The 11,185-nt window shown below is 47.9% G+C and overlaps 1 protein-coding gene across 1 annotated transcript; it reads right to left on the bottom strand.

Moving 5' to 3' along the window:
* Positions 1-488: 488 nt before the first annotated feature.
* Positions 489-9,492, bottom strand: LOC137879768 (ankyrin repeat domain-containing protein 6-like). Its single transcript, XM_068720651.1, has 14 exons — positions 9,149-9,492; positions 7,390-7,488; positions 6,476-6,574; positions 6,167-6,265; positions 5,467-5,565; positions 4,836-4,934; positions 4,641-4,718; positions 4,406-4,510; positions 4,125-4,232; positions 3,832-3,990; positions 3,578-3,730; positions 3,271-3,384; positions 2,693-2,975; positions 489-2,278 (listed from the first exon to the last, which is right to left on the bottom strand). Exons 1-14 carry the CDS (start codon positions 9,443-9,445, stop codon positions 1,704-1,706), a joined length of 2,367 nt encoding a protein of 788 aa, XP_068576752.1. The 5' UTR covers positions 9,446-9,492; the 3' UTR covers positions 489-1,703.
* Positions 9,493-11,185: the final 1,693 nt, after the last annotated feature.

An 11,185-nucleotide genomic window follows, 5' to 3' on the forward strand; every position in this document is an offset into this window, starting at 1 on the left:
GCGGCTTCCGTCTCTTCCGTGGGGGGTTGGACACTTCCTCTGAGATCCGTGTTAGTCAGTAACTCTCTTTAGTTGAGGCTACCAGTAGATTTTCCGCATCAAAGCCATTCAGACATCAAAGCCAACCTGAAACCTGACGCGTTGACGTGATGACGAGTTACGCTCAGCGCATCGTCTCACTTCCGGTCGACGGCGTGTCTGTCGTCCGATACTTTCGAGGCGTTAAGCTGCTGAAGCAAAGTGCTCAGAAGATGTTGGTTCTCTTTGGATCCACCTACACCTGTGAACAAACGTTCATTCAACGTTGTACATCTTTTGCACTGAAGATGTATCTGCCATAGAATAGCAGTTAAAAAAAAAGTCAGTTTCGTACCGTATTTTTCGGACTATAAGGCGCACCGGATTATAAGGCGCACTGTGAATTAACGTGTCTATGTTCACACATAAACCGCACCGGATTATAAGGCGCATTAAGCAAAACAACACAGTCCGGTAAATCAAACTTTATTCAACTCAGTTGTAACAACAAATATCGGTACAGAAAAATACACTCACTTATCGATTCATTCCTCTTCCACAAATCCATCGAATTCTTCATCTTCAGTGTCTGAGTGAAACAGCTGCGCGATTTCGGCATCAAGAATGCCCGAATCCCTCTCGTCATTTTCCGAGTCAGTCTCGTTGCCGTTATCGGTACTCGGCTGTTCAGTGATGATTCCAGCTTTGGTGAAAGCTCGGACGACGGTTGCGACCGATGGTTACTTGTTGTGCTTATTGATCGATTTTGACTTTTAGTTTAGACATTACATTCCTGTTACGGGGCCGATCAGGTAGTGACACAGCGTACCGTAATGCTCCGAATATCCATTGAGCGGAGCGGCTTCGTTGCTTCCCAAAGTCGTACTTACACATTTCGGCAGATTTTTGAGCGCATTGTACCACATAAAATCGATCAATAAGCACAACAAGTGACCATACATAAGGCGCGCTGGATTATAAGGCGCACTGTCAATTTTTGAGAAAATTAAAGGATTTTAAGTGCGCCTTATAGTCCGAAAAATACGGTATGTCGAAAAAAGAAAAATAAAGTCATCGTGTGCATTTCCCCTGGTTCCATTTTACACAATTTGCATCAAATAAAATACGGGTTAAAATACCAGATAAATACACAGAACTGGTGTTTCTTCACTCTGAGTTTCTCCGTTCAAACATCAGTCATGTGACGGCTGTGTGGAGGACAGTAGTGGTGTTCAGGTCCACCTCCATGTCCTCGTCTCCCTCCGGTCTCTGAAACCTCGTTAACCTTTGAGGACAGCTGAGCCCATCTGCCGGACTGTTGTTGGTGCCGTATATTATACTACTGCATGTATTAAAGAGGAACTAAAGAACAGATTCAGAATGATCTTTTTTTTAATACAAAATATGTCTTCTGGCATAATCATACAGAGTGCATTGTTCATATCCATATCTGTAGAAGTAACCAACACGTATGAGTGGACAGTCCCTCCATCAAACAACAACTCTGAGCTTTCTTCATGCAACACGGCAGAGTTCGTCTTCAACGTCGGCGTCAAAGAGACGGTCACAACATGCAGGGATCAACAAAAAGCTTATGTTACTGTAATTCCCTCCGTCAACCACTACGATGTGATGACACCACTGTGCAGAGCCTGGCAGTGTGTGTGTGTGTGTGTGTGTGTGTGTCAGCAGTCGTCGTGTCTGTTAGTCCTGAGCGTGCGCAGCTCGTCCTCCAGGTACGTGATCCGCTCCATCAGAGCGGCTCGGTCGGCCTGAGCCCTGCGGTCGGCCTGCCAGCGAGCCTCCTGCACCTTCCTCTCGTACCAGCGCTCCATCTGCGCCGACACCGCCTCGAAAAAGTACTGGGTCACCTCCTGAGCGTGCATGTTGTCCCTCTCCTGAGCAAAAGAGGGTTCGCTGGGCTGGTCTCCGAAGACCTCCAGAGTCCGGACCCCTGCGGCCCCTCTGGACTTAGTCCTGGCCTGGGAGTGCTTCTTGTGGTGCTTCCCTCTGAGCCCGGCTTCAGTTCTGCCGCTGCAGCGGCGCTCCGTGGCCGGAGACAGGCTGCTGGATCTGTAAGTCCTGCCCCCCCTCGCCCCGTGCTCCGCGTCCGTGTCCTGCAGGTCCTGGTTCTTCCTCTGGGTGTCAGCGCAGATCCCAGCGGGACGCTCCTTGGGCCGGACTACCTGGACAGACGGCAGCGGGCTCTTGGCTGCTGCTGCAGGAGAGGAGACCTCTGCATCGTGAGCCTTATCACCGTCTGTTAAATGTTCAGAAGAGATCTATAGTTACACAGAAAATACTCTTTACTGTTAGAATGCTTTTTCTGTCACAGAGTTCGTCACACATGATGTGTTCAAGGACCGTCTGGAAGATGTGAATCTGACGATTACGACCGTTTTTTCACAGCTTCAGGCTACGATAAAACGGTGTCGTTATTCCTGCCGGATACAGCGGTATCACCGCAGCAACAAATCACCCTGAAGATGAGGGTTCAGATTAATGCACCGGTTTGTTTTTTACAAGAACAAACCTGTGGCAGTGCAAATCAGTTTAGCAGAATTAGATGTTGTTAAAGGGTGTTTGAACAAGTTCATTTCAGGTGCAAACAGGTTGTATGAATGAAGATTTGTGTGATGAAACTGGTTGGGTGAGGTGTTTGCGGAGGCGTTACCTGGAGAGCTCTCCACATGAACCACAAAGTAGTGGTTGGCTGAGCCGCGCTCCGCCGCACCGGGACTGTCGTGGAGCTCCAGGCACTGGGAGCCGCCTCCCCGGCCGGAGGAAACCGGCACGGCGAAGCCGGCTCCGTCGGCTCCGTCGGCCTCGTTCAGGCCCTCGGCCGCAGAGGAGGAGCGCCGCAGCTCGGTGCCGCCGGGGTCTCCTGTGAAACGAAGGTCCATGCTGTGCAGCTTGGACAGACACCAGCTCTTCAGCTCACTGACCAGGGACGCCTGCTTAAAGGGCCCACACACACACACACACACACACACACACACACACACACACACACACACACACACACACACACACACACAAGAGTCCATCTGGGTTCACGTAAACACAGCACATGTTTATTTTTCATTCATTCATTCATTTTGGTGTCATAGAAAACAGCTAGAGGTCTCAGACACGACGTTCAAGTAAAAGCGTGCGACCTGAACACAGAGGTATACAAACGCGTCGTGCCGTGCGACGACCTCGCCGATGACTTGGTCAGCTGCAGAGCCTGTGATTGGCTGTCGACGTTACCTGTCTCTTCTCGGCCTCCAGCCGCTCCTGCAGGGCCCGCTGCTCGATCCTCTGCAGACACTCGGCCCTCTCGGCGGACACTCGCTCCACCGTCATCTTATCGAGAGCTCGGATCTGAACGGGGAAAAAAGAAACAAACACATCTCGAGTGCACATGACAGATACTTTGTGGTTGAATGGCTGCACTACATGTATCTGCAGTTCCTAAATAGAGTTTATTGGGAGTCTCCCTCCTCTGTTAGTTGTTACACAGAAGTTCTCGTGGGGCCCGGACATTAGCATGTAGCATGTAGCATGTGCGCGGTACCTGGTGTTTGTTCTTGCGGTCCAGCTGGCCCATCTTGCTGTTCATCAGGTCTTGGACCGTGTGGATTTCAGTCTTCATCTCCTCTTTGGTGGCCTCCAGCTGGTTCTCCAGTTTACTGAGGAGAGGCTCACAGCGGCAGCCGCTCAGAGGAGCCTGAAAACAGGCACCGCAAACGTGAACCAAACGTCCAGCAGAGACCAGCCGTGGACAGACGCACGGACGCACACACTCCAACCGACGGCTCCAGCGCTCACCTGCATGACCTTGCCGTCCTTGCCGCGGTACAGCGTGTAGAGCTGATAGGCCTTATAGTTGTGCGGAGGGACGTTGGCTCCTCGCGGTTTGCATTTCCTCTTGTGGAAGCCTTCGCCGGGCCTGGTCTCTCTGCGGCGGAGCGGGTCGGACAAAGCCGGCTGAAACACCAGCAAGCACCCGAGGTTAATCACTCCGCCTCAACGAGCGCTACTCGTTTCGTCTTCTCCTCTGTCTTACATCACTGCGGATTCAAGTGTGTAGTTTTCTAACCGAGGTGACTTCAGGGACCTACTTTCTCTTTCTGCTTCCTGTTCTTTCCCATCTTGGCGTTGGACTCGGTGACCTCAGCTTGCTTGCAGGCGGCTCGGTCACTGCTCTGGGTGTCATCAGCAGCGCTGTCCTGCAGGGAACATAATAATATTAACAGCAATCAACGGTCTCTGAAACTTGAGATTCAAAATGACCTGTCGTGGATTAACACAACCTCATGAAACTTCACATCCACTAACTAGACACACCCCTTTCCTGTCCCTTATTTAAGCTAAACTTTTGACACAATGGTCCAGCTTTTACCTTACAGTGCAGCGCCTCATCTCTGGGCACAGACTGAGCTCTGCCCTCCGCCTTCAGCTTCTCCCTCCTCTTCCTCGCACTCCTGCCACGCACAAAACTCTGCACCTTCACACACACACACACACACACACGGGAAACAAAAATGACCGACTACTTATTTATGCAATGAAATAGTATGTATGAGGACTGTTTCACAGCTGCCTGTGCTGGTGAGACTGGGAGTTACCGGCGTTACCTGAGGAGCTTTGGTCAGCAGAAGAGCCACGTCTGGGTTGTTGTGTTCTCTGGCCTGGACCAGAGCCGTCTGACCCGCCTGCACAACACGGAGAGAGAGAGAGAGAGAGCAGATTGGTAACACGACAGAAATGTGAGCACACTGAGCAGTCGTTACTGAGCAGCAACGACGTGGGCCGAGGCTGCAGGAACTCACCTTGTTGCAGACGTGGCCGTCTGCCCCGGCCTCCAGCAGCAGACGCACCGTCTTCTTGTGATTCAGAGCAGCGGCCACGTGCAGCGGCGTGTCGCCAGCCTGCACACACACACACACACACACACACACACACACACACACACACACATACACATACACACACACACACACACACACACACACACACCACAAGAGATAATACGAATGAAGTGTTACCATAAATATGCATACTATCATAACTATGTATTTACAAACTTATTTACTACAACGTTTGCTCCTCCCCCTGAGCTCCGGAGGCTGGAAAAAGTCGCAGTTTTACGCCAAAATGAGACTTTCTTGACGCGCAAAATTGACTTTTAAATTGACAAACATCATAAATGTAAATGATGGCACAATTCAAACGGGATCAAATAATTCTTACGTCTCTCGCTATTGACTGCCATACAAATTTGTTCCACAATAAAAGGTCCCATTGTGGTCAAGTGGAAGGGGAGGGACTTGCACGATTTAGGGCTGATTTAAAAGAGCAGACGGTATTTTGAGCCATTTTCACCCATGAAATGAGGAAGAATTGTCACAATTAACAGCAGAATTGATGCGTTTCATCACAGTGGAATCAATCTGAACTCACCAGGTTTTTCTCCGACACGGAGCAAAAGGCTCCCAGCAGGATGCGGATCACAGCCACGTGGTTGTAGCGAGCCGCCACGTGCAGACAGGTGTCCCCCGCCTGGAAAACACACATTTAGCTAGTATACAAGAAATTCTATTTCAAAATGATGAATTGATTTTAATTTATTAATTTAATTTAACTGATTTCAGTTCTTTGTTACGGACGCAAAAATAGCCCCAAAATCATAAAAAACTGAGCATTGAATGAAAAACAATGTTTTCTTCTTAAGCTAGAACGCTGATGTTGGTCTGAGGCTCTTGATATGTTGACAGAGCAGTGATGCTACCGCTTTATACAAATACGTTTAACATTAGATGATTTTATTGGCTATTTTCAAAGCAGTTCTCTTTGTAAACACACAAAAAAAAAACATTCTGACTGGTTTGCGGTGTTAATCTTTCGCTTTTGGTCTAGTTTACGCAACATTCAAACACAAATGAATGAAATATGATTATCCTTTACTCAACAGTATTGGCCTGTATTTCACTGTTCTTGTCGTCCTCTTATCATTACGTAGGCACCACTATTATTTATTTAATAGGAAACGTCATCGCATATTAAGTCACTACACTGCAGTTTCCCATCCGGGCCGCTAGAGGGCGCATTACACTTGGGTGGTATTGGAAGCACAACGTGGGTTCCAGAGATGGAGACCTACGTGGTTCTTGTTGTCGGGCCTGGAGCCTCCCAGCAGCAGAACCTTGGAGCTCTGAGCGTGACCGTTCTGACAAGCAAGGTGGAGCGCTGTGTTTCCTGCCTGCAAAAAAACACAAGGTCAGCATTTAAAACGGTCTTATTTTGGCAAGTAACAGGGGTGATGAAGCTGGTGACGCTAAAACAAAAGAAATCACACGAGTGCAATGCAGGTCATGAGTCAACAGAAGGCCCTGAACCACTGCTTAATTAAGGAGTTCTGCACAGTTCAGAGCCGGGTGGAAAGGTGAGGAAGCTTCGCAGCAACGGTCACCTTGTTTTTGGCGTGAGCGTTGGCTCCGGCCTTCACCAGCGCTTTGACCGACTGGCTGAACCCGTGCCAGGACGCCTCGTGGAGAGCGGTGTTACCGTCCTGACGAGACAGAAAGGCTTTCAGGACACTGACACAATGTTTTCCATGCACTTTGTGAAATGTGTTTGCATTTCAGGGCGATCCTCCTAAATGAGCCGACTGTGAAGGATTTGTGTGGAAAAGGGCTTAATCAAAGCGTGCATGTCCGGATTATTTTACCATTAAAAGGGAGAGTCTGGATGTTTTAAAGCGGGGTTGAATGAGGTACTTGAATTACTTACAGTAGACGGAGTTTAGAATACCAGCAACAAAGCAAAGAGATGTACTGCTATAGCTACAACACCATCTTACAGAATACATTTATTTGGAATATTTGTTCTGCTTTACCTTCTCTTCAAAGCCACAAGACTCCTTTGACAAAAACAGTCATTTTACCTCGTAGGCCTTGTTGGTTAGGGTTAGAGATGTAAGTTTGATAGATCACAACCTTGTTTTATGATGCATTATTGTAAACATATGCACTTATTCATTTGTGCTGCAGAAAAGATCAAAATGCACTCTAAACAAATCCCACCGGCCTCTGTCGAGCGGCTAATAATCAATCTGATCTAAAGTTAAGTTTCTACTTCAATACACTTTTATTAATGCACGATAGTTCAGCATGAAGAGAGAGTTTAGTTTTTATTCCTCTTTCCACCGTGAACTAAACGCTCTCCTCTACTCTTCATGAGGAACGAGGCTAAGCAGATTACAGACCCACTGGTTTCTCTACGATTATCAGATGCTTTAATGCAGTCATTATTCTGGCTTTGAATACCCCCGTGTGCCTCTGTGTGTGTGTGTGTGTGTGTGTGTGTGTGTCTTTTGATCCTCACCTTGTCCTGTCTGTCCAGTGCACACCCTTCCTGGATGAGAGCGTTGATGACGTCGCTGTTTCCCACCATGGCGGCCCGCTGTAATGCTGTCTGCTCCCCCTGCCAACAGACACACACACACACACACACACACACACACACACACACACACACCACTGACTAACGATACGGTGGCAAGAAACACTCAGTGGCGGGTTGGTCTTGTTTTCGTCTCGTCAATCATTTGTAAAACACTTGAAAGGTGCTACATGAAGAACATTATATATAAACCTGTGAACTCTTCCACAGATCAGTAGCTGCTGTACACGTCCTAATTCACAGACTCATGAAGTCTCAACAGATGAATAAAGGAATGCAACATTTTTGGGAAATACACTCATTTGTTTGCTTTTTCTGAGAGTGAGTTGAGCTCAAGTTTCTATCCATGTTTAATCCACTTAATCTCATGTCTGTGTGTGTGTGTGTGTGTGTGTGTGTGTGTGTGTGTGTGTGTGTGTGTGTGTCTGTGTGTCTGTGTGTCTGTGTGTGTGAGAGGTGCAGAGCTGAAGCCGGACCTGGTTAGCTTAGTTTAGCATAAAGACTGAAAGCAGTGAGAAATCATTTGCAAGTACAAACACCCCAACCAATGCACCTTTGAAGCTCGCTGATTCACACGTATTGTGTTTTTTTTAAGTGTGAAAATGCTAATTAGCAGGAAGTCATGCGCTGGCTCTTCTTGGCAAACAACACCTGGGTAAACGGACTTTGTTCGCACGTCATCGCAACAGTCTGGACGTCAAAATGAAGTTGCCAGGTTTGGTACCAAAACTTGTTTTGGTCGGCACCACAGTGCGACGCCACGTTCACATCCGCCCCAACAGAGTTCGATTAAAATGGACTAAATGTCGCCCTGTGAGGTGCGTCTGGCTGCGCCGTTTCCCCCTGCTTCCGGTCTTTATGCTAAGCTAAGCTAACCGGGTCCGTATTTAACCAACGTGAGCTTCATTCTGATTCCTCTAATCTCACTCTTGGAAAGACCGCAAAGAGGGTTTCTCTTTCCAAAAATATGTTGAACTATTCCTTTAAAAAGAGATAGATTGATTTTTGGGAATTTTGTTTTCGTAAACTCCTTTGATTATTACCTTTAATACCTTTATGCATGCAGGTTAGAAGCTTATGAAGTCTATACATCATGTATCATGGATGACAGTAGAAACTAGAGAATATGAAATAATAAATGATGAGTTACTTCATCCCATAAACATCGGTACTAACCGTACCATTCACCAGACATTCAAAATAATCCAAAATTCCCCAAAAAACCCATCCATCCCTTTGTATGTGGACAGTTGATAAGCTCCTCTTCACTACGCTCAGCAGAGTTATTACCGACTCCAGCAGTAGTGATGGTAATGTGGTCCCAGGAAAGATTAAGCTCACGTACGTGTGTGTGTGTGTGTGTGTGTGTGTGTATATATACACACACACATATATGCTCAGCCCCCATTCAATTCAGCACACAAGAGCAGATTAGTGGTGAGTGAACAGGTTTGACATGAGAGCGCTGGAAGAAAGAGCAATGGCTTCCATGAGAGATGGAGGAGGAGGAGGAGGAGGAAGAGGAAGAGGAGGGTCATTCCAGGGATAGATAAGAAGTGAGCCCAGCAGCAGCAGCAGCAGCAGCAGAGGTGGAGGAGGAGTGGAGTTTGTACAGGGAAGGAAAAATTGGGGGGGGGGGGGGTTGGTTCCGCTGACTCAGTGGGAGCAGTTTTTGGCTAACCTCCTTCACTGTCCCTGATCCTCCAGGCTCTTTCCCAGCCCTCCTCCACTGTCTTCTCTCCTCCTCCTCCTCCTCCTCCTCCTCCTCCTCCTCCTCCTCCTGTCTGCACCTCCTGCTCCCTCCAGCCCTGGAGGACGCACTGCAGCCTGTTGCGGAGCTCACTGACCACAGAGAGTGAGTTTGGCAACGCCACGCATCTGGCTTTTCACTATCTGCAGGAAAGGGGGACCTGCATCCCGAGGGCAACCCCACGAGTGGACAGTCCAGAGGGTCCCATTCAAGGCCACTGGACGTCATTAGACTACAAGCGTAAAGAAATGGTCTAAAATATTAAATTCCAGAAAAAAAAAAGAGAAGCAATCTACATAACGGAAACGCGGCCGACGCTGCTGACAGGCGGGTGGGTCTACTCACGTCGTCTTGGATGTCCAGGTCGCAGCCAGCTCTGAGCAGGACACGCACCACCTCAATGTGGCCTCTGTAGGCGGCCAAGTGCAGGGGGCTCCTGCCATACTGTGGACACAACACACACACACACACACACACACACACACACACACACACACACACACGCACACAAAGCCCAGTGAACACAACAACAGGGGTCACACAACATAAGCACACTTGACTCCCGAGCAGGAGCAGACCAAAGTCGGGTAAATAACGCACAGCTTTACAATCCGGCTGAAGACAATCTGCTTCGGAGTACAATCCATCTCGGTAATGAGTCCAGCGAAAACAAACAAACACTTAATCCGCGGTTTAAGAGAAGCGTGCGCAATCTGCACATCTGTCCATGTCAGCGGAGCGGAGGATCAGCGGGACGGTGATGCTACGTACACAACCAGGAAGTGTGAGAGGACAACAGGAACTTCCTTCTTACACACACACATACATGATAATTATATAAACATGAGGAGGATTAGGACAAAAGCTCCGAGCACATACTGAACATTACAACCAAAATAATGAAGTGTATCCAGAAGAATGAGGGAGCAGGATGTCTGCATGCCGGTTCAAAACTTCAGAACAGCAGAGCCAGGTGATCTCTGTTAATCTGTCGTTATACAGAGTAAACACGCTTTAATTACCGTTCCCACACGATCAGCGCTAACCGCAGCACAGCCGCCGGTGTTATCTCAGCGCTCTTTGTCTGGGTGCGGCTCTGGTCTGCTCTGTGTTTACGCGGCCCTCGGATTGAGTTACACTTGGAGAGGAGCCACCGGCCGAGCTCAGGTAAAAAACCAGCAGACCCGAGGCCAGCGGGCCGCCTCTGTTGTCTCCACGCCGACCGAGGGACTCTGTGGGTCGGCTCTTGCAGAGGGGCGTCGACTTTACCTCGTAGTTCGTCGTCTCCAAATACATTCCTCTAGTTGTTTATGTATTTGACTTCATCTGTCAGTTTTTGCTGCTGCTGGGGATCAATACAGCTCGTCTTTCATCTTGTGTGATGGTAACGAGGGAGTAAATCAGAGCTGTAATAACCTCACAGCTCTTCATCATCACGACTGAGAACAACACAGGTTGTTTAAATTCATCCAAATCCTAGAGAAGCACACTGATCTGCAAAGAGCAATCACTCCTCAACTGTACGGGGTCTGTGTCAGTGGACCTTCACAAACTTTGATAAATTAATAATTGTTTCAAGTTGTTTTTCAAGTATAAATGCAAAACATCGCTCCAGGATTTTCTGTTTCTCTCTGTTTTGTATTATTAACTGAATTTCTGGCATTTTTCCACCATTTTATATTAAAAACCATTAATCGATTAATCAAGGAAATGAACTGCAAACTATCCCTAAACCTTTCACTATTCTACTCTTTCACTGGTCAACGGTAACAGCAGGTCAGGCTTTAGAGATGGAAAGAGTTAAAGGAGCTTCACAACTTTTAAAGTCTATCTGTCTTAAAGTAATACTGACATGTTAAAAATGTTAAGGGATCCCCTCCCAAAGAGGTTCTAATGTAAGTGATGGGAGACAAAACCCTGTCCAGATTGTGAACCGAGTAACTACCAGGACTCTAAACCCTCACCTCC

This window comes from Cebidichthys violaceus, unplaced genomic scaffold, assembly GCF_023349555.1.
Source record: "Cebidichthys violaceus isolate CVI_PGR_0920_01 unplaced genomic scaffold, fCebVio1.0.p SCAF_254, whole genome shotgun sequence".
Classification (NCBI taxonomy): Eukaryota; Metazoa; Chordata; class Actinopteri; order Perciformes; family Stichaeidae; genus Cebidichthys; species Cebidichthys violaceus.

Coding starts and splice junctions, on each gene's coding strand:
- LOC137879768 (XM_068720651.1), bottom strand. CDS start 9,445: ATGACGTCCAGTGGCCTTGAATGGGACCCTCTGGACTGTCCACTCGTG. Junction 3,991..4,124: donor ACAGGAAGCAGAAAGAGAAA/GTAGGTCCCTGA, acceptor CTGGTGTTTCAG/CCGGCTTTGTCCGACCCGCT. Junction 3,731..3,831: donor AGGACGGCAAGGTCATGCAG/GTGAGCGCTGGA, acceptor GCCTGTTTTCAG/GCTCCTCTGAGCGGCTGCCG.